This window comes from Haliotis rubra, unplaced genomic scaffold (genome assembly GCF_003918875.1).
Source record: "Haliotis rubra isolate DU_JTF1 unplaced genomic scaffold, ASM391887v1 Scf1222, whole genome shotgun sequence".
NCBI lineage: Eukaryota > Metazoa > Mollusca > Gastropoda > Lepetellida > Haliotidae > Haliotis > Haliotis rubra.
Window position 1 is genome coordinate 55,557 of NW_025765140.1, and position 24,444 is coordinate 80,000.

General features: G+C 40.4%; 1 protein-coding gene across 1 annotated transcript; it reads right to left on the reverse strand.

Moving 5' to 3' along the window:
- Positions 1-1,573: 1,573 nt before the first annotated feature.
- LOC124265965 (ankyrin repeat domain-containing protein 17-like) lies at positions 1,574-11,335 on the reverse strand. Its single transcript, XM_046700787.1, has 3 exons — positions 11,320-11,335; positions 10,308-10,481; positions 1,574-3,024 (listed from the first exon to the last, which is right to left on the reverse strand). The coding sequence occupies exons 1-3, from the start codon at positions 11,333-11,335 to the stop codon at positions 1,574-1,576; spliced, it is 1,641 nt and encodes a 546-aa protein (XP_046556743.1).
- Between the last annotated feature and the right edge of the window lie 13,109 nt (positions 11,336-24,444).

The following is a 24,444-nucleotide window of genomic DNA, read 5'->3' on the forward strand; positions in this document are numbered from 1 at the left end:
CCTTTCTATATTGCCACTAACATCAAGGAACCATCTAGCAAATTCCCTGGTTCAAAAGGCAACCAGCAAACTGAGTTCTATTCAACCTTAACTTTTACGGAAGCGTAAGTCCCCCATGTGCGAAGAAATCAGAACTAACCTCCGATGACGACTGTATTCAAATTGAATGAACGTCAGCTAGCCCATGTTCGTGGGCTGTTGGGGTAGTCTAGTGGTTAAAGCGTTCGCTCGTCACGCCGAAGACCCGGGTTCGATTTCCCACATGGGTACAATGATTGACGCCCATTTCTGATATCCCCGCCATGATATTGCTCGAATATTGCTAAATGCGGCGTAAAAACTAAACTCACTCATCACTTCCTTAGTACAGTACAAATGATAATACCTTTCCAGGTTGAGTATTATCCAGGTTGAGAACCCACACTCCCAGAGTGAGGCACCTAATCGCAAGCACACAGCCATCTAACCCTCTCGGTTTCCACCAAAATGCCATCGTCACTTGAAATCTGCCCACTGACAAAAGTGTATCTATGTATTGAGAATATCATTGGTGGCAGTCTGGGTGTTATTCTTTTATAAACTGATGACAAGTTGATCACTACTGGATGAATCTCTATGTTACTCCTTACAACAGGCTCGCCTAAAACGTGCTTGCCTGTAAATCGTGATGAGCTCATCACTCATTATCTCAGATCTAAGCATGGTCACTCAGGGATAGTGGTCTCATAGCGTAAGCAATGCCTACAACATCATTTGGAAAAAAAACATCATTTGGAGGTGGATCATTGAAATTAAGTTTATGTCTGAGAGAATGACGACCGTCGAACAGGATTAAGTTGATCAGTATCAGTAGGAGGTGAGCTGTGTGAGTGAGTGAGTGAGTGAGTGAGTGAGCGAGTTCATGAGTCGGAGGTGAGATGAGGTGATCACCGTGTACCTGCTTGTAATAATCCGGACTTCCGTGATATTGCTGGAATATTGCGACGCATCACTCGCTCACTCACTCACAAAAGTATTAATCTGGATATATTTGTCGAGAGTTTTTCTAAATAAGATGCACCCTAGTGTCATGCTTTGATATTAAGGCAGGCAGAACTTTGAAATTATTTATTTAGGTAGTGTAGCATATGTATCGATCTGCAATATGTACTACGTAACATAGAAGTTGTTGGGAGTTTGTGTAACACGTTAACTCCATATATAAGTTGTTTAGATATGTGTAGCATTTCCCCATGTAATACAAGACAAATCTTATGGATAACAACTACTTTATTTTTTACAACGTTTCTTGGCTAGATCTAGCCCCTTCTTCAGGTCCTTGTTGACCTCGGCACTCATCTTCTTATGTTGATTGACTCAAGATGTTTTCTGTTGCGCTAATTACTGATTTTGGAAGCCAGGATTTCAGTCTGTTATCAGTTGACAGAGTGATTTGGATTTTTTACAATGTGTTCTGAGAGGGCAGATTTGAGAACAGTCTTTTGAAACAGGTGCCAGTGATGAAGCGACGTCAACAAGATTGCATTGTTAGACTATCACAAAGACATACAACAAGGTAATTGGCTACCAATTATCACATTCCGCTTTGCCCATGTCGACTTATTAGGGCATATACTTTACTATGGCCTCTATGTGTGGCTATCATTGCTGCTGTATCGCTGTTCTTGTTCTTGGTGTTAATATCCACAAAGTTGCCAGAAAGGATGTACCTTACTACCTTTATCTCTCCATGATAACTGGCGATGTGGAGGATGTTGTTACCATTACGATCAAGCATTGTCACATTACCTCCCGTATTCAGAAGGAAGTGAAACACTTTTATTTGTCCCCGACTTGCTGCCACCATTATTGGTGTCATCCAGTGTGCCCCCCTACTGTTGACGTCAGTTATGTTGCGTGAGAGGATGTAATCTACTATTCCCACCTGTCCAGCTCTGCAAGCCAAAAACAGGATGTTATCACCATTTGAATCGTTAAGTGAAGTATCAGCCCCTTTACGCACGAGAAAGTCAAACACACCTATATGACTCTTGCCTGCTGCCATCATTGGTGGTGTCCTCCCCTTGTCTCCTCTACTGTTGATATCTGTAATGTTCTGCGAGATAATATACTTCACCATCTCAAATTGGCTATGCAAACAGGCCACATGTAGGATATTGTTAAGATGAACATCAACTTTCGACACATCACCTCCTTCGCTAACAATCAACTCGAACGCGTGTTTGTGTCCCCAAGCTGCTGCCAAGATTGCTGGTGTCCTTTGATATACCCCTCTACTGTTGATGTCCGTTATGTTGTGGGAGAGGATGTACTTCACTATGACCACATCTCCTCCACAACAGGCCAGATGTAAAATGTTGTTTCCATCAGCATCAATTTCCGTCACGTTACCTCCTGCACATATGCATGTCTCAAACAATTCTCTGTTCCCCATCCGTGCTGCCGTCATCAATCTGGATCTACCATGATATCGTCTGGTATTGCCTTCCACAATGTTCAATGAGATGATATATTTGGCCATCTCTGTATGTCCACCTCTACAGGCGATTGTAAGGATGTTGTCACCGGCCTTATCCATCAATGTCAACTTCGCTCCCCTCTTCAGAAGAACTTGAAAGACCTCGCAGTTCCCTCGGGATGATGCTGTCATCATTGGTGTTCTCCTAAATTGTCCTCTACTGTTCATGTCCACTATGGCAAGTGACACGATGTATTTCACTATTCCAACATGTCCTCCGAAGCAGGCCATTTGAAGATTGTTATTACCTGTGCTATCAACAACCGACAAATTACATCCGTTCCTAACAAGAAAGTCAAACACATCCTTGTGTCCCCCATGAGCTGCCAACATTGCCGGGGTCATTCCATGTTCCTTCTCTCTGCTGTTGATATCAACGTGACTATCAGTCACGATCTGTTGCACTCGGTAAAGGTCGCCGTCCCCGCTGGCTTCATGGAGTAGATTGTCTCCAGGCTTGTGATCTTTGCGTTTTGGGGAACTCGAATGATGGAGCTTCTCCTCATCTGTAAACGTTATGTTATGTCAGACTTTAACATAATTGCAGCTTCGAGGTACTAACTGTTTTTAGCAAGTGTAGGCTTTAAGGACATATTGTTTGGGTGTTTTGTCATTTGTTTTCTACACCAAGTTCCTGTACTAAGACCATAATTTCTCATCCTCGACTTTCAGTAAAACACGTTCTTAAATTGCCTGATTTGATTTGTGAACATTGATATTCAAGGTGCGTTTCTCTTAAGGTTTCATGATAGACTAAAATTCGACAGGGATATTTCTTTGGAGACTCAGAACGTACCTCTAGTTTACTCTGTTTGAAGTACTGTATATCAAACATTATGGAGGGGATCCGCATGACATATGGTTTCATGACATAACGGGACTGGTTATTAATCGGGGAGTATTCGTTTTAAGGAATGGCTGCCAAAGTTATCCTTTAAACTAGGACTGTCACAGCCATATCCGAAAAATGTTTACAAACGTTATCAATAATTATCCTAGAAAGTAGGAATCAACTTATTACTCACCCGTTGAAGATATCACTGTTTAACAATTTAACAATGTTATGTACATTGTGTAATAACATCACGTAGTGCCGTACGTATGACGTAAAACTTGTTTATAGTTATGACGTCACAATGCTTATACCTCTGTCACAATAGTAGTACATCTTGTTTGACTCAGTGGAAAGCTGAGGGGAGTCATCGCATCTCATTGAATTCTTAGGAAACAATTACTTTGCTCGATATTATTTTGTAATGTGGGTGAGTAATAAATGAAATACTAAACAATGTCCAGTGTAATACCTTATTTATGAAACTTTCCATTGTGAATGGTATTTTTCATATCTAACTCGCTTTCGCTCGTTAGATACAAAACCATTCATTCCTTTCGAAAGCTGCAGTTAGATACAAATACCATTCCACGAAGAGTTTTATATAAATATGGTATTACACTGGGACACGTTTAGCATTCTTTTACATACTTATATCTCATATGATGTATTCACCACTATTCCTTGTCATAATTACATTATTGAACAATCTCATCTTTCCAAACATAAAATAGACCCTAGACACCATATGGAAAGCATATTGGAAATCAAGTTACCTTACACATACAGCTTTCCCAGACCGACTCTGTAAGCATCTGGAACCGAGGCTGCGGGACATGGCTGCGCATGGACCAGGGGGTATCTGTAACAGAAGCAAACAGCAACCGTCTGTGTGTATCCGTGGACCTATCGCCCAATGCAGGTTTCCAGAGGCGATATCACTTGTAGAAAAAATGTTGTCAGAAGGGGCGTTTTATCCACTTCACCCTCAATCACTTTAGTAGGATTGATTTTACATTTTATTAAAGTATGCATGAATTTTCGAGTTAACAAATATTTTTTTCTATATGCAGTTTCTGTATTGGTAAATGAGTGGCCAAGTCTTTGGCTCTTTACGCTGAAAGTTCCATTCCATTCCAAGTTCATTTCTATACACAAATAAATTAGCCTGTGGGCAAAAGCAACTTGTTTTTGTATTTTGTGCTTTTTATCTAATATCGTGTATCAATATTGATTGCCCTTACTATTCAGTTGACTTCACTTACATTTTGATATGTAATTGGAGTTTCATTGACCCATTGGTTCTAACCATTGGTCTAACCCTTGGTGTAATGTTTATTTAAGAAATTGGTGAGAACTACCGAGGTGTGCTGTATCCCTGAAGGTAAAAGTGAAACATGTTCAAGAAGATCCGTGATCATATAATTATTTCAGAAATGACTTCTATATATTTCTTATATCTTATATGGATCACAGACTGTGAAGAAGAAAGATTGTATTTACCTGATGTTGCTCATAGACCAAGAGAGAAATATTTTCGTGAGTTACGAATGTTTCTTGGGCGGTTAGATAGGACTCTAGTATTCTACTTACATCCGAATGTTTCTTCTCAGAACAGAGAATCCTTCATCCCTCCTCAAATCGTTGCGGATTCACCAAGTCGGAGACTACAAGTTAACGTTTCGTAATTGCATTCGAATCGTGAACAGCCGCCAGTTTTCTACATTTTACTTCACACAGCCTGATGCCAATGTTCTTGATAGACACAGAACTATCCTTCTCTGCCGTCTGACTATCACATTGTTTCGTGATGGACTTTGAAAGTCCATAAACAGTGTGAACAACTGCAGAGAGCAGGATAATATTCCGGAGGCCCATGGAACATGATGAAATCATCTTCAAATCTCTACCAAGGATCACAGGCTACCTCGACCATACAGCTGAGGCAGAATGCTCTCAACTGCAGATTGTAATTTACATACACACCTCCTATCCTGTGTCATCTGACACACTACGTTATCACGGAGCAGTAGAAATGCCAGATCAATATGCCAGTGAGCATTCGGAGACAAGGAAAGATCGTGCCATCTCACTTTCACTGAGAAAACAACAGGTGAAATGCTGATTTTTTTCTCAAAGTAATTGTCTTTAGCTTTACGCGGCTTTTAGCAATATTCCAGTAATATCACTGGCCGGGAAGGCAGGGAACACCAGGAATGGGTTTCACATATTATATCCATGTGGGGAATAGAACCCGGGTCCTCGGCGTGACAAGCGAACGCTTAAACCCATAGCTACCCAACCTCCCCTACTGTCTCATAGAAAAAAGACAGACGTACAAAACAAAGAACAAAATTGGTGCTTTTTATTTACAAAAACACCCCCCCACACCCCCGAAATTAATAAACAACAACAAAAAACAACTCACAACAAACCAAACCGATGGGGTGATAAATATTTTTGACTTACCAGCACCAGTACTCTCATGTTGCCAAATTAACACACATAACGCACCCTAATGTAACGTTGCTGCCGCCTCAAGTCCAAGGTCGACGATTCTGTCGCAGTTGACGGCTGTGTGTCCCCGAAATGGTGGCTGGGCTCGGATGCCATGGTACCCTGATACTGATGGCATTCAGTAATAGATAATAGTTCACGGCATGACTCTTATAGAATATACAAAGCATTACTCATGCAGAGAAATTTTAACGTTTTAACATCAAAGAAATTAACAAATCTATTTATGCCGTCTTAGGTTAGGCTTGATCAGCATAATGGTATACCAAAGATGAAAGATAAAAGTATCTTCTGTGTAATCTAGATGTGGAAAATGAAATTCATTTTTTACTTGGAATCAATCCTGTTTATGAAGATTTGCGTTACAAAATATGCCAAGCTGAATTTTATCTATGGTAAGCCACCTTCATTAAGCTTTTAAACTACTTCTTTCATCAACTGAGCAGCTTGTCATAATAAAGCTGTCGTACTATATCAGTTATGCTCTTATTAAACCTATGTCTGTTTAACAGTTGCTTAAGATGAAAGCTCCTGTATATTCCTTCTTTATTCAGGATTATTTAACCTCTGATGTGTTGACGTTCACGACGGTCTCGAGGAGAGTTTGAGGGCAATATTTCAGCAATATCACGACTGGAGACACCAAAATGGGCTTCACACATTGTACCCATGTAGGGAATCGATCCCAGGTCTTCGGCGTGACAGAGTGTTTCAAGTTAGTTCCCAGTCGCAATTATGTATATATTTCCAACATGAATTTATTCTGTTAAGACGATCTTTGTACGATTCACTTGTCACCACAATTCCACAAACAAGGTCTAACAAGGTGGACATCTCCACCACTTCTTATGCTCAACTGTCGGACTCGTTGTCCTGTCTATTTTGCAATACTATCTTGTTGAACGTATTTCTACTTTCAGTGACACTATGAAGGTCGACATTAAACAGATCCACATGGCCAAACGTCAGTCTAGTCCCACTGGTCTGTCAGGTGGGGATGAAAGGAGGCAATGCCTGTTGCTCAAAAGAATGGCATCACCAGCATATGTACAAGGTGTGGCACAGCTCACTCGTCTGTGACCCGTGAAGATCCTGGTCAGGGGAATTGGGTCTTCAGTAACCCATGCTTCTTGGTATTGTCTGCTGTCTAGAACTGCGTCGCTCTGATGTTCCTGAAACCTTGGTTCGAATCCTGGCTCAAAATTCAAATTCTTCTGAAATGTTTGATACAACTACTACTCTTTAAATGTGGAAAGGTAGATTAGTCAGGTATTGTATGAGGTACGTCACCTTGTCGTATTTCCATACCCGTGGAGAACCAAGATATAATAAGTCTTCAGCAATCATTGCATGTAGTAAGCAGCCACTACGGCTCGCTGACCTGGCTGACAAAATGTCATCGTATCAAACTGAGTATATGGATGTTCATGCCTTTTGATCACTGGATTTTCTGGTCCAGAGTCGATTATTTACGAAGACCACCGCCATATAGCTGGAATATTGCTGGGTGCGGCGGCGTTAAACATCAACCGATTGACCTTTTATTTCACCAAACTTGAAATGGTATGTCACTGTAAATGCATGGCGATACCTATCAGCCTCTTTGGAAGTCTAGAAGTGGCAGCGAGTAGCTATTGACAAGTTTGCACAACCACTTCTATTTCTTTCATGTTATTTCTTCACGTATTACAGTACATATAATTCTGCAAGAGAAGAGTAGATCAATGAGCTGGAAAAGACGGTTCAACTTATCTCCCTTGACACATTAGACGTTGATGGATGTGGATGCCTGACATAACTAGCTTTTTGTGAAATAACGGTTTAACACGTGAAAACATTGACTACTTTATTCATCAAATAATATACTGTTTTTAGGATAATGAGCTCAATATTTTAAGGACATCTATGTGAAAAGAGGCCAAAATCACCATGAGATTGACACACGTTTCAAGAGAATGCTATTAATTTCATTTTCTTGAAAGTGGTGTTAATCATCAAAACAAAAATGGTATTTGTTGAAAGTAAGAGACTGACAATTCAAAACAAAGGGACATAAATCCGAAAATCTTGTGTTCCTTAATTTGGTTCAGATGCACTGAAACAAAGACAGTCCAAAATTAGGCCGACACACATCTGGCTGCTGCTGCCCTCACATGGGTGTAGCAGTCCCTTCTTTCTTCACAGTATATTCCTGACGTTGTCATAGGTGTTTCCACACAAGCATTCGTCATAATGCCAATGCTGAAAATGTGCCTTTGTCACTATGTAGTGGTTTGGTGCATAAAGCTAAATAACTTTCAGTCCCCGTCGTCGTTTACATCATCAATACTTCATTGTATTTGATACACAACGTTCCTCCACACGTACATACACATTAGGCTTTTCACTGTAGCAATGACGCGTGTACGTAATTAGCAAATAAACAAAATCAGACTGTTCGTAGCTTCATGCATTCGGGTGAGACTATATCCCAGCATGAACTTTGGGAAGCACGAACATTATATACTAGCCACAAAAAGAAACTGTGCATTGTCAAAATATTATGCCAGTTGATAAGTACGATAACAATGTCAAAGGTACATATAAAATTTAATGGAGGGATCATGAGATCATAACAAGTCGGGAGAATTTCATTTAAAAGGTCAATCACAATGACGTCACGAGTCCACAAGCGGGACAGGGGTCAAACGGTTGTCTTATGTCACAAGCTCAATAACGATATGTCCACCATCGGCATTGAGAACAGCAGTGCATCGACAACGCATAGAGCCTATCAAACGTGCAAGGAAGGCTTGTTGGATGTCACGCCAGATTATCTCAAGTTCTGTTGCAAGGTCAAGGCCGTTATCTGGCGGATGAGGAAGACGGCGTAGACGTCGATCCATCTCGTCCCAAACATGCTCTATCGGGGAGAGATCTGGTGAATTTGGCAACGTTGTGGTGTTGCAAAAGAAATCCATAACAACCCTTGCCGTATGAGGGGCGGGCATTGTCTTGTTGGAATGTTAACCCAGGGCCATGACATTGCAGAAAAGGAATTGCCACAGGTCAAAGAACCTGATCCCTGTAGCCCACACCAGTGAAGTTGCCCTGAACAATCACCAAAGGAGTTCTTTGGCGTGCTGTTATTCCTCCCAAATCATCAAAGGAACCACCACCAAAGCGATTCCTCTCCAAGACACAGGCCTGTGCATAACGTTCTCCCACGCGTCTATAGGCACGTTGACGTCCATCACTATGGGAAATGTTAAACCTGGACTCATCTGTAAAAACAACATTTCTCCACCAAAACAAGGGTCTGCGGACATGATTTCGGCACCACATTCGGCGAGCTTGTCGATGACCTTGTGTCAGGATAGGCCGTATGGCGGGACGTCGTGGTCTGATCCCGTGATGACGTAAATGTTGTCGAACTGTGTTGGGGTGGATACGGCGAAGTCCGGGGATGGTTCGGGCAGTCATCACTGCAGTCTGAAACCTGTGGCGAAGATGGGTCACCCTTATCCATCTGTCCTGCCTTGGCGTTGTTACACGTGGACGTCCAGAACGTGGCTTATCGATGACGTCATTTGTGTTCTGGTAGCGTCTCACCAGTGCAGCAATGGTGTTCCGGTGGCAGTGAAAATGTGCAGCCATTTGTCGTTGAGACATTCCCCAACGGACCAACCCAATGGCCTCATGACGTTGTGCAGACGTGAGCCTTGGCATGCTATGCGTTTCAATAGCCGTTTAACTTTTTGAACGATCGCAAGGGCAGGGGTTGAGCTTTCCAAAGTGACAGTATTGTGTGGCATTCATTTGCTCTGTTTCTCTTTCCCGGATTGCACGTGCAACAACGTATTGCACGTCTCAAGGACGAACCAACTGACGTCATGGAACGTGGCACGTGCATGCATGTTGGATACATGTCACTAATCTCTGAGTTTAAATCCTTATGTGTCTACACAGGTTTGATAAATTTAGATTTTAAATTTTTGTATGCACAGTTTCTTTATGTGCCTAGTATATATTGAAGTCATGTTTGATACATGAGAAGTACTTACGTTTGTACGACGAATACAGTGTTCTGTGGGGAAAAAACACTCGTATGATTCCCTTGTGCTTCATGCAAGTTATGCCTTTAGTTGTCGGATAAAGATAGCGACTTCACTGCATAACTGATTTCGTTCTGGATTGAGATGCGTTTTGTCTTATTCAGTTTGTTATATATCGTTAGTGAAATGCAAACCTGATTTACTTCTCGCTTAACTTGTGTTGTGCCTTTTTGTGTGTGCAATCCAAAACAAGTTTCACTTTCACTTGAACTGAGTTGTGTCTTTGCTACATAAATCGACTACGCTAGATATCTGCCGCGTATGTTTACGGATGATGTGAACACACAACGTGTTACTGATGATGCATCCTCTGGCATTACCAGGTTAAATACAAGAAGAGAGTTACGTTCAATGTCAGGGTACATGAAGTAGAATTTGCTTGCCTCCAGTCCAGCAAGAAGATAGTTGCCCTGTCTGCTGCGAGTCAGGCACCATTCGTACGTCATGGAGTCGTTGCTATTATGTACATCGTTGATCAACCTGCCACTGTCATCCTTGTAGCATCCCAGGTACACATAACCTGAAAACAGGTCACGTTTGACTTCATGTAGTTTTTACGTCTTCCATATTGAAACATAGATAAACTTCTATTTCATTATTTTCCCATCACACATTCACCAATATGTCCGATGTATGGCAGTAGCTGGTGACCAATCGGATCTCGAACAATCAGTCCTGTGACTGACATCATGAGCATATATCCGATTTTACAAAGAGTGAGTGAGTGAGGTTAGTTTTATGCGGCACTCAGCAAAATTACAGTTATATGGCGGTGGTCTGTAAAAAATCGAGTCTGGACCAGACAATCCAGTGATCAACAGCATGAGCATCGACCTGCGCAATTGGGAACCGATGACATGTGTCAACCTTGTCAGCACGCCTGACCACCCGATCCCGTTAGTAGCCTCTTACGACAAGCATGGGTTACTGAAGATCAATTCTAACCCGTACCTTCACGTTAATTCTGATAATATGAACACCTCCTTACAATGTCTGGATCAGCAGATTGGCCCATGAGCCACCGCCATAGGAATGTAGGCAAACATATATAAGATAATTGGAAATACAAACATTCAGTGTACAAAAATTGACAACAATTGCATATGAATATTGTCTGTGCACAGGGCATGGCGTGACCAGCCGATTGATAGAACGGGGCCAATTCTACCACCCCTCTAGGTGAAGTAAGGGGCGAAGTGGCGTGTTGGGCAAAAGGAAGACGGTTCCAGGCTCCCAGTGCCCTCAACCACCAGACTCCCGTCCTCCACCGACACAGGGGCGCAACCTACGGTAAACAGGTTGGTGGACCAAATATACCCCTGGGTCCACACGGGGGGTTGAAGAGCTCTTAGTGTTACCCAGCACCCACCACATCGAGGTGGCTCCTCACTGGTGCCTTCAAGGTATAGAACGTTTCACGTCAGGTGTAACATTGGCCTTATTTCAACCCATGTCAGTACAGAACACTTTACCTTAGGCAAATCATTGGCCTCATCCTAACATATGTCAATGTAAAATATTTTACTTCAGATTTATCAATAGCCTCATCTCAATATCTGTTGATTTAGCATTTTTTACATCAAGCATACCAAATCAACGTCACAATTTACTTCATGAAGGAAGTTCAGATTTTACACTTACATATACACACATATCCACATATCCACATATTTTAAAAATGTTATAATTAAAACTCTTTCAAATTGTCAAACTCAGTTTGGGTGAGTGAGTGAGTTAATATTTAACGTCACATAGGCAATATTTCCGCCATATCGTGACGATAACAATTTAATTGATATCAATATTAAATTCAATAAATTTAAAACGTAAAAACCTGTCATCGACGGACAGTAAAAATACTAGAGTATCACAGATAAAAATTTAATACAAGTACGCTATTAGTAATTAGTTATTAGTAATAACTCTAGACAGTACAAAATGAAAACGGGCTATACATCACCAAGAACTGAAGAATTTGAGTAAAATGTTAAGTTTGTTTCGAGAATTCGGGGCCAGGACACAAAGTCTGTCTTCGTGGACGACATCGCCAGACCACATCGTGCTGTTGGTGATTTCTTTCAAGAGGCGGTACCAAATCTACCTTGGCCCACCAGGAGTCAGACCTCAAGCATATAAAACATCATGCAATATTTGAACATTTAAAAAAAGGGATATTTATCTCTCTGTAAAATCTCTTGAATGCCCTTCGAGAAGAAAAATAGTCTCCCTGCGCATATCTTGACGTTATTTCTTGGAAACTCCTGCCACGCGAGCTTGGTTACCACGAAGAACGTGCATACCTCCCAGTTGAAAAGATGAAGTCCTTTGTTGAAATGAAAGGCACCATAGATAATGGGATATGTTGGAGTCTCAAATGATCATATATTCATGAAACGTTTCCTCTATGAAGCAGAGCAAGTGATTTATGGACCGCTGAGACAAATGTGGATGTTTCAGCTTGTCGTACATTATGCTGCAAGTCAGTTAAATCTTAAAAGAGCTTTGACTTAAACATCTTTGCATAGAAATTCTCTCTGTATTCTTCTGCCATGAAAATACGTAGAATATCTTTCTTAAATTAATAGTCTTGCCAAAAGCCTCATCGTTACTATTTCTCTGCTTGTTTGACGGGTGTTGATGTCAACTATACAATCGGTCTTCTTCGCGGAATGTCTCAATTCTATTTCATGAATAAGTACACACATGTGGGGTATATTTCATATGTTTAATACACACGTGTCTGAGCAAAGCAATACTTTGTTTTAAATACTGGATGACGATCCTCCGTTTCTAATGTATTTTCAACTGAGAGCCACGGTACTCAGTATTGAAACAAGACTGCAATGTTAGTCACGCATTGGGCATTTTTTAAGAAAACCAGTTTTTACTTCTTTTATATGTAGTTTATTATACCTGATCTTATTCTGGGTTAAACTTTGATTATGTTTATGTTGTTTAACACCGTAATATCCCAGCCACTCTGGACCAAACCAGTGGCTGATAGTATGAGCAGCCATCGGGATACGATGCTGCTCATTCTAGGACTCCTTCATTGCTATCGTTGATATGCAGAAGTATGCATAGAAAAGTTGCCCTTGATAATAGCATGTTTATTATTGTTAATCACAGGGGGATTAATGTTTTTATTACACACCCGTGGGTGAGAAACCCATGTGAGAAAACTGTTATCAAACATATGTGTGATATCGATTTCTAATCCCGTAATTGGCTACTCCATGATGATGACCTAGGGACTACTTTCCTGATTGAAATTCATTGATAAGTTTCTCGTGCTTAAATAGAATGCAGACATGTTTGTGGTGAGATCGATTTACCAACTGACTTCTTAGATGAACTGATGAAGAATGAAACTTTACCGATTGAAACGATACGGATCGATCCCCAAACCCTCAACAGCGATATGACCTTTGGCAAATTGACAAATTCGTTCAAGACAATCAGAACCGAAACACACAACGTAAAAAGATGTGCCACATGAGGCGTTTTCAAGGGTTCATGATTGCAAAAGGTGATACACGTCCTATCGAGTCCATTCAATTAAACTTTGTGACATTTTGTGTACATTTTTTATTAGCCTATGGAAGGAAAATGGTAGCAATTCTGAACCATCTACAGTTCGCGGGATGTTGACAGGTACCTTAAGTCAAAGCACTACTGTTCATTACTTATCGATGATCGTGAATTCGAAAAGTTAAAAACTGTCATCAAAACAAAACAAAACGTTCTAAAGAGTGAAGGAATGGGTAACCTGCATCGCCGTGCTGAATCGCTCACTGACGATGACATCAACTAGTTCTATGAAACAAAACATTTGGTCCTCACGACCCCAAATCCATATTGAACACCATGTGGTGGAATAATACCTCTCATACTTGGATGCGTAGTGTCAAACCACACACTGACATTAAATGGGGGCATGTTGCACTTAAACCTGACTCAGACGGTAGAGAATTTCTTGAATTCACAGAGAGGCAGTCGAAAACATACCAAGGGGATAATCCTTTTGGTATCCGTAACATGCACCCCAAAGCATGGGCGACTGATGATGAGCGTTGTCCAGTTTCCATGTACAAGCAGTACTCGAGCTTCTTTACTGCAGGATACTCCAGTCCACATACTTCTTTCTATATTGCCACTAACATCAAGGAACCATCTAGCAAATTCCCTGGTTCAAAAGGCAACCAGCAAACTGAGTTCTATTCAACCTTAGCTTTTACGGAAGCGTAAGTCCCCCATGTGCGAAGAAATCAAAACTAACGTCTGATGACGACTGTATTCAGATTAAATGAACGTCAGCTAGCCCATGTTCGGAACGATAATAATGACGTCTCACTGTGAAGTTAGTTTCACTTGAGAGAGAACCATTTACAGTTGCAAAGTCGTGTTTTTGGAGTGTTTAATCAATTTCTTTGAATTATCTTGTCTGCATCATCGCTGTTGCCTTACAAATGCTCAAATATGACCGATACGCTTTTGTTCTAGGGTTACGCAATGTATGTGTATTAAGTAGTCTGCCGAGTGACGTCACTCATTCATGACGTTTTGTTATGTATCAATGCGCCACTACAACCAGAGAAGGGGCAAAATATACATCGATTTGATCCAAAAGTGGTGAGATTTTAGGTGTGTAAGAAACAGATTACTGTACTTGTGTCTGTCGGATACCATTTATCTTACAACTCGTACTTTCAAAACGTTTGGCAACAACTCGTTGTAGGATATATGGTATCTGACAGACACCCTTGTAGTAATCTCTCTGTATGTATCACTGTAGACAGCCGGGTACAATGATTGACGCCCAGATGAGCTGAGTGAGTGAGTGATTGAGTGAGTTCACGGGTCTTAAAGACGGCGGAATATATAGAGAGCATAATGTAAAAGTAATATGTAAAATAAGTTGCACTGCAACGGCTTGGAGATTAGTATTAAGTGTGACAGAGCTATGGATAATATTCTGGCGAAAAAGGATTGATGATCCTCCAGTGGCTCTCTCACCTGCAGGAGAAAAATAGTGATATCCACTGAATTGACGCAATTCAAATTTGTCTGTCTGTTTTAAATAAGTTTCCTGCAGACAGAATACTGACTGTGTAAAGTCCTGTACTAATAAATGTATTTCATTGAAATTGGACTTGAGTTCTCTACAATTCCACCGTATTATTTTATTGGAATAACCTATCTTTTTGGGGGAATGATTAAGGATCTACCCCGCCCTTTTTTCCTGGGCGACAAGCTATGTGCTCTTGGATGGAAGTTTTCTGACACTTCCATATCCTCAAGTGAACCATATTTATTATAGAGTTGAATTTGATTATCTGACCCCTTTGATACTCTGCCACTTTGATGTTTTATCGAAGATTCTGGTCTCGGTTTACCTTTACTTTTACTGACTTGCTTGATATTTGTACATGGTTGAGACGATGATTTCTCGCGTGCTACAGCTGAATCGTAATTACCCATGGATTCAGACTAGATTTGAGATGTTGTTGGAATTATTGCAGCTGTTTGCGTGGATTGCTCTGGTGAAAACCTCTCAGGAGCCTCCGTTCACCCATGTGAAGTCTGCCTGGCATCATTAACTTTTGTTACTTGGGATTTGTATCAGAAAGGGTACTAGTAATTGACGCATATGTTTCCATATGTCAATTCTGGAAGTTTTTTATGCTTCTGCAAAGCTGATGTTTCTGCTGAATATTATTTTGTTTATCTCCATTTAACTTGTTTGAGTGGCATTTTAGAAGTTGAGACGTACAATATAGAACAAGTTTTATGGATAACAACTTCTTTATTTCGTGAGTGCGACGTTTCGATACAGATTCTTGTACCGTTGTACAAATATCTGTATCGAAACGTCGCACTCACGAAATAAAGAAGTTGTTATCCATAAAACTTGTTCTATATTATCTCCATTTGTTGTTTCCATATTGGGCAATCCTTAGAGGAAGATGAATGTGCTCCGGAGCAGTTTGTGCACTTTTTGTAGTTACTGTCACAATCTTCTTTCACATGCGTCTTCTCATTCCAGTGAGCGCATGTAACAGTCAATGTGCAGGTGTTCATACCGTGACCGAACTTCTGACACTTAAAACGTATAAGAGGGTTTGGAATATATCTGTCAACCTTGATATTGCAGTAACCAGCCTTTATAGATTTAGGAGCAATAGGAGATGAAATCGAAAACAAATATGTGTTTGTCTGATGGGTTTCTGAATTTTTACGAGTGGTAAATCTTTTTACAAAGGTGACACCTTGTTCTTTCATTTCTGAGACAATATCGATTTCTGCCATGTCAGAAAACAATCTATCATTCAACTTTTGGCATACTGTCCCTACCATGTATATGGAGGGTCACTAGTAGGCACATATTTATCATAAATTTTGAAATAATTCTGAAATCGTTTTTGATGTCAGCTATGCTGGTGTTGACTTTAGCAGTGCTGGTGTTGAAGGAGTAGAATCGTTTCACTGTTGTATTCATGCTCAGTGAAGCAGTCATAAAATCACGCTTGTGTAGCGCCCTTTCAAAATGGTATAATTACATCGACAGTATTCCGGCGAAATGGTCAGGCGCCACGCTCGTCAAGATAGACACTGCGGAGAAACAGAACTTGAGGAGCTATCAGTGAGCAATTCTCAGAGTGCTGGTATAGAATATTTAAAGGCCAGGTCAGTGTTCTGCCAAGACAGCGGCCTTGTGGGATCATTGTTGATTGGCATATAGTATTAACAATCGGTGAGATATTAGATATAGATAAGTATTTGTCATATATAATGTTTTTTACATCTTCATCTACTGTTGGGTGTTCCAATGTCAACCGCAGAAAAAGTAATAGACTTTGCTTCTTTTATCACAGGAAATACCCTTGTTCCATACTGTTTCTGTTAAGATTTCTGTTTATTTTCAGAACAGAACCTTGAAAAGACATGGTAATGGCAGTGATCATCTACAGGATGTTGAGGCTGAATAGAAGACTGCAATATGTCACTTATGTATGACTAACACTAAATGTGGATGGCGATTCTGCTTCGACAAACTGCATGTCCAGATTTAATTTTCATATGAACTCTCAGTGTTATTACATACGTTTTTAAAAAGACCCATGCATTTTCACTGAAGGGGGTTCTTGTCCACACTTGTGCAGTTGTTTGGCAGAACACAGCAAGGGTAGAGTTAGATCACAGTCTTTCACTCACTACATCAATCAATTGATTGTGTGGTCCAGACCTGATTATAAAAGGTCTGAAGTAGAATATTACCAGGGTTAGGATTAGGTACACTGTCAGGTACATCGCAGGAAGGGAAGCGTTAGATCACAGGGTGCAGTCTTTCACTCACTACATCAATCACTTGATTGTGTGGTCCAGACTTGATTATGTAAGTCCTGAACTAGAATATAACCAGGGGTAGAGTTGGGGTTAGGGTTAGGTACACTGTCAGATATATCACAGTAAGGGTAGAGTTAGATCACAGGGTGCAGTCTTTCACTCACTACATCAATCACTTGATTGTGTGGTCCAGACTTGATTATGTAAGTCCTGAACTAGAATATAACCAGGGGTAGAGTAAGGGTTAGGGTTAGGTACACTGTCAGATATATCACAGTAAGGGTAGAGTTAGATCACAGGGTGCAGTCTTTCACTCACTATATCAATCACTTGATTGTCTGGTCCAGACTTGTTTATGTAATTCCTGAACTAGAATGTAACCAGGGGTAGAGTTGGGGTTGGGGGTTTGGTACACTGTCAGGTACATCACAGCAAGGGTCGAGTTAGATCACAGGGTGCAGTATTTCTCTCACTATATCAATCACTTGATTGTGTGGTCCAGACTTGATTATAAAAGGTCTGAAGTAGAATATAACCTGGTTTAGGGTTAGGTACACTGTCAGGTACATCACAGCAAGCGAAGAGATAGATCACGGTGCAGTCTTGCACTCACTAAATCAATCACTTGATTGTCTGGTCCAGACTTGATTATGTAAGTCCTGAACTAGAATATAACCAGGGGTAGAGTTAGGGTTAGGGTTAGGTACACTGTCAGGTACATCACAGCAAGGGTAGAGTTAGATCACAGGGTGCAGTCTTTCTCTCACTACATCAATCACTTGATTGTGTGGTCCAGACTTTTTAATGTAAGTTCTGAACTAGAATATAACCAGGGGTAGAGATGTGGTTAGGGTTATGTACACTGTCAGGTACATCACAGCAAGGGAAGAGTTAGATCACAGGGTGCAGTCTTTCTCTCACTATATCAATCACTTGATTGTGTGGTCCAGACTTGATTATGTAAGTCCTGAACTAGAATTTAACCAGGGGTAGAGATGTGGTTAGGGTTATGTACACTGTCAGGTACATCACAGCAAGGGAAGAGTTAGATCACAGGGTGCAGACTTTCTCTCACTATATCAATCCCTTGATTGTGTGGTCCAGACTTGATTATGTAAGTCCTGAACTAGAATATAACCAGGGGTAGAGTTGGGGTTAGGGTTAGGTACACTGTCAAGTACATCACAGCAAGGGTAGATTTAGATCACAGGGTGAGTCTTTCACTCACTATACCAATCACTCGATTGTGTGGTCCAGACTTGTTTATGTAAGTCCTGAACTAGGATTTAACAAGGGGTAGAGTTTAGGTTAGGGTTAGGTACACTGTCAGGTACATCACAGCAAGGGTAGATTTAGATCACAGGGTGAGTCTTTCACTCATTATACCAATCACTCGATTGTGTGGTCCAGACTTGTTTATGTAAGTCCTGAACTAGGATTTAACAAGGGGTAGAGTTTAGGTTAGGGTTAGGTACACTGTCAGGTACATCACAGCAAGGGAAGAGTTAGATCACAGGGTGCAGTCTTTCTCTCACTATATCAATCACTTGATTGTGTGGTCCAGACATGATTATAAAAGGTCTGAAGTAGAATATAACCTGGTTTAGGGTTAGGTACACTGTCAGGACCACATCACAGCAAGGGAAGAGGTAGATCACAGGGTGCAGTCTTTCTCTCACTATATCAATCACTTGATTGTCTGGTCCAGACTTGTTTATTAAATTCGTAGAATTTAACCAGGAGTAGGGTTAGGGTTAGGTACACTGTCAGGTACATCGCAACATGGGTAGAGTTAGATCACAGGGTGCAGTCTTTCACTCACTATGTCAATCACGTGGTTGTCTGGTCCAGACTTGTTTATGTAAGTCCTGAACTAGAATATAACCAGGGGTAGAGTTCGGGTTAGGGTTATGTACACTCTCAGGTGCATCACAGCAAGGGAAAAGTTAGATTACAGGGTGCAGACTTTCACTCACTATATCAATCACTTGATTTCGTGGTCCAGACTTGATTATAAAAGATCTGAAGTAGAATAAAACCTGGTTTAGGGTTAGGTACACTATCAGGTACATCACAGCAAGGGTAGAGTTATATCACAGGGTTAAGTTTTTCACTCACTATATCAATCACTTGATTGTCTGGTCCAGACTTGTTTATGTAATTCCTAGAATTTAACCAGGAGTAGAATTTGGGTTAGGGTTAGGTACACTGTCAGGTACATCACAGCAAGGGTAGAGTTAGATCACAGGGTGCAGTCTTTCTCTCACTATATCAATCACTTGATTGTGTGGTCCAGACTTGTTTATGTAAGTCCTGAACTAGAATATAACCAGGGGTAGAGTTGGGGTTAGGGTTATGTACACTGTCAGATATATCACAGTAAGGGTAGAGTTAGATCACAGGGTGCAGTCTTTCACTCACTATGTCAATCACTTGATTGTGTGGTCCAGACTTGTTTATGTAATTCCTGAACTAGAATGTAACAAGGGATAGAGTTAGGGTTGGGGGTTTGGTACACTGTCAGGTACATCACAGCAAGGGAAGAGTTAGATCACAGGGTGCAGTCTTTCTCTAACTATATCAATCACTTGATTGTGTGGTCCAGACTTGATTATAAAAGGTCTGAAGTAGAATATACCCTGGTTTAGGGCTAAGTACACTGTCAGGTACATCACAGGAAGGGAAGAGTTAGATCACAGGGTGCAGTCTTTCACTCACTATATCAATCACTTGATTGTCTGGTTCAGACTTGATTTTGTATCTTTCGAAATGGAATATGAATGACTGCAAACAACCAAACGTCAAAAATTTCACACATAAATTGTGAGTGAAGCTTAAGATCATGCTTACCTGGATGTCTGACTTAGTAATATACAGAAAAGTTTGTTCACTCAAAACACTCAAAACAGAAAGTTCAACCACTGTTGAGTTACCTTGAAACTTATTTTCATTTCATACAGATTAGAATAACAATATATGCCTGCTTTTCTGCATGATTGTTAGTTTTATGCACTTAGTAATAGTTGCAGCTGTGTGATCATATTTTGTAAATAAATGAGTTTTGACCAGACAATTCAGTGATTGAAGTCATGCGCTAACCCCCCTGCATGCATGTCATGTACAAAATCAATTACCTCCCCCATCCCCTTCCCATAACTTCTAAGCATGCTTTTAAACATACTTTTATGTACAAAATCGCTGCCCCCTAGCACGCACGTGTACAAACTTTATGACAGTCACACACACCCCAAGCCATAAATAATGAACGGTCCCCTAATGCCATGCCTAAACACAGAAACAGGAAATATATCAACTGTGGTATGGCTAGAGTTCTCAGCAAGGGAATTGATGTTCGTAAGTAGATATTGGTGGAATTTAGTTAAAAAATAAAAGCATGAAGATATTTGTTTGCTGGCGTTTATGGGCCGTTAATGTTAATCCCTTGAGGGGGGACAATAAGCTAGTAGACTTACTACCATGACTTTGTGACATTTGCCAAACTTTAGACTGGAAATATTCAACACACACATCTTGCCCCAGTTTACTTGAAGAATATGGCTTTAACACACTATTCCCCCAGTGTATTTATTCATTAAGTCCCTCGATGACACTGGAAATTACACGTATTTGGCTAACCAGCAGTGACAGACGGGCTGTCTTTTTAATTTTTAAACAAATACTTTGGGGATATGACAACACTGAAATTACCGTGGAACAGCAGTTTGTATCATAAGTTTACACTTTGCTTATTGCAACAGAAAAAAATATAATATTGTGCCAATGGTCGGAGTGTGAAATAGGGTGCCAAACGTCGTATCACCCTCACTGTTGCCTCCTCGCCGTTTCTCAAGTATGACGCTGGACACGTGACTTTGTAGATTGAACGTTCAACGTAATATAATACTTTCTCAGTTCCTAGCTCCTTTACAATCACCGCGTGTCAATTTTAATACGTGAAAATTAAGAGAGAAAAATATGGCAGTTCTTCAATTCCAAATCTTATAACACATTAAAACACACTGGGCAGAAAACGTTTTCTAAACTTTGTCAATTTTCTGTCAGACGTCTGAAATTTGGTCATAAAAATGTGACGCTCGTAACCGGCCACCGGACCAAGGTCAGAGTTCAAGTATAAAGTTCATGACGTCATCATCGCGAGTTCTGACGTCACGGGGTTCCTGTCGGCCGAGGGCTCCTTTTGATTATTCTGGCGCAGTGATGAGGCCGTGCACAAGTCTGTTTTGTAAGCTTGGTCTCTCGTAGCGTCCCAAATTGTTATTAACTCAACATATTTGCTTACAATTAAGCCCCGTTCGCATGGACCCATTTGCACACCATGTAAATATACATACGTATGCAAATAAAATACACATGTGCAAATTGGTCCATGCGGACGCAAATTACACTTTGTGCAAATTTGCACTTGGAGTAAATTTGCATCTGATTTGACTCAGGTGTAAATATACTTTTACACATGTGCAAATTTGCATTGTAAGCAAACTGGCCCATGCGAACGCATAATAAATTTACACGTGTGCAAAATGAACATGTCCAGAAAGCTAAATTTTCACAAAACTTATTTATAGGCCAGTATTGCATAAGATCTATTTATAATTTTGGCGGGAATTGTTGCCGTCATTCTCACAGTCCTTCTCCGTGCATCATACCTCGAAAATGACAGAGAGGGGAAAGAGGGGGCGCGGCTTGGTCAGACGATGAAACACTAGCCTTGCTGAACATCTGGCAAGAGCTACATGTGGAGGAAAGCTTCGATAATCCTAAAACCAACAATACAAGTATTTACAAGACCATTTCTTCAGCCCTTGAGGACTATGGATTTCAAAAGACACCAGAACAATGTAAGGTTAAAATGCACACTCTCAAAAGAAGCTACAGGATGTGTAAGGGAAAACTGAAGAAGAGTGGTAGAGGCCGTTCACTTTGCAAGCATTTTGAGGAACTTGATGAAATACTGGGATGTCGACCTGCCTCCTCTCCTGTGAAGATTATTGAAAGCTCTACAACAGATAAAACCAATGATGACATAGATACTGACGTCTCTAGTGATACAGAGGTTGGTCCTGATGCAGAAGTGACTGGGGTTACTGGTGATACAGAGGCAGACAAAGGGGGTAATCCTCTTCCTTCTAACCATGAGCCAGAGCCAAGACCTGGAATCAGTGCAGATAACCTTGAAACAGATGATGCTCTTCCAAAGATTCAGCCACCACGAAAACGCTCATTGTTTTCAGCTAAAGATAGTGAGCAAAGTCAGAGTTCAAAGAAATGGAACAAGAAAGCTAAGAAAAGCAAACTTGAGGTGGCCATGACAACTGTAATGTCTGAATTCACAAAAAGCAACGAGAAAATTGAAGATAAGTATGTCAACCTTGAAAATAGAAAAATTGAGCTTGAAATGAAAAAAACTAGAAATGGAAAAGTTGAAAATTGAAACGGAGAAAAGTAATCGAGAGTCAGAGGACAGAATGCAGCGAGAGACAAATCAGCATCAACTGAACATGATGAGCATGATTCTTGGCAAGATGAGTCAAGGTCAAGGCCACTTTCCATGGAACTTTCCCAGCTCCATGCCAGGAACCTCACGTGGCGATGATCCGGGATCTGATGTGTCATATGACACTAGTGGAAGCACATATTACAACATGTAAAATGAACTTGTTCACTGTAGCTTCCGTGAATGTTTAGTGTTTGTTTGACTTTATTATATTAGTGTTTGGTTATTTCCAGATACAGAGGCCTTACATCACAATTCTAGAACAGATGTCGTTCCTTCTTTATGATTTCGACAGCTGGAATCATCAGGAACAACAAGCATAATCTGACGTATGATGTGGTCGACAATGGATTCATTTATTTACCTTTCATCAGTGGACCAGAAAACATGACTTTATTTTGTTCGTTTTTTTCAGTGAGCTTCAAAGATATTACTTAATTACTTATTTTGTAGCAATACCTATTTGGACCAAAAAAAGTTACAACAATATGTTTAGATAAAAGTTATTTTGCTATTACATCAAAGTTTACTTTTCTTTGGATGTTAATAAAATTTAATCCTACTGAATTATTTGTATTTGTCATTCAAACTGCAGGGAGCGCATTTCAGCCGTTCAAAGTAGTTAAGAAATTAAGGTACATGAAACAAATACGATTTTACAACCTTATTAAATGAACTTAATCATTTTATCTAAACTGGTTATATGAATGAGTGAAGTGAAGTTTAACGCCACTATCAACACTTTATCAGTTATATCGAGGATTTGTAAATAGATAAATGGTATTTTAAACATGGTAGTATATATTTGCAACTGCGATTGTTAGTGGCTGTATCCTCGAAGGGGTTAAAGTATCGTAAAATATTGTCCTCCTGAGAGGGTACGTAAGTCCCAAAACTTTCAAAGTTAAATTTTTGCTTACCCGATTTTTAAACGTAGTATCTTTGTTCCTTTAAATTTCGGCTAAACTTGTCCTACAATCGCCAACTAGGGTCCATGCAGGTAGCAAAGGCACTGTAAGTCCCCATGGTCCCTGGTATGGTGATCTACCTTCAGTTGTTGGCGATCTATAGCCCATTTCTACATTGTATTGTCCAGAAATAATTTTCTACTTTTAAAGATATGTGCTAGCTTGTTTAACTCAATCTGTGATAGTTTAGTGGTTTTACTGTCCTTCGTTGACAGGGTTGTATGATGTATGTATTATGTATGAATTATGAATTTAGAACCAGTTTTAGTCACGATATGGCTGAAATATTACCGATGTGACTTTAAATCTTAACTCACTCACTCACTCAGTTATATCGAGGCGGTGCCAGTTTAGTGCAGGAGGAAAGCATGTATCACCAATGTGGTTATGTGATACAGTGACACCTGCGAGCTGCGCACGGCAGATACTGACGAACCCAGGGTGATACTACGCTATAGTCGCGTGTAGCATAGCACTCTGCCGTCTTTGGATTATAAGAAAATCTCTGGTAATGAAACTGTCTTTTCTACATACACTCAACTTCCATGAACTCTTAAGGAAAAGCAAATCCACAAACCCACAAACTATTTTTATCCTCAGTCTAAAGCAAATGTGTTATATTCTGGACAAAAGAACAAAACGAAAACAGAATG

Excerpts from the sequence above, each read along its gene's own strand:
- LOC124265965 (XM_046700787.1), bottom strand. Across the intron at positions 3,025-10,307 it reads CATGTACCCTGACATTGAAC|ATGAGGAGAAGCTCCATCAT; the intron begins GTAACTCTCTTC and ends TAACGTTTACAG.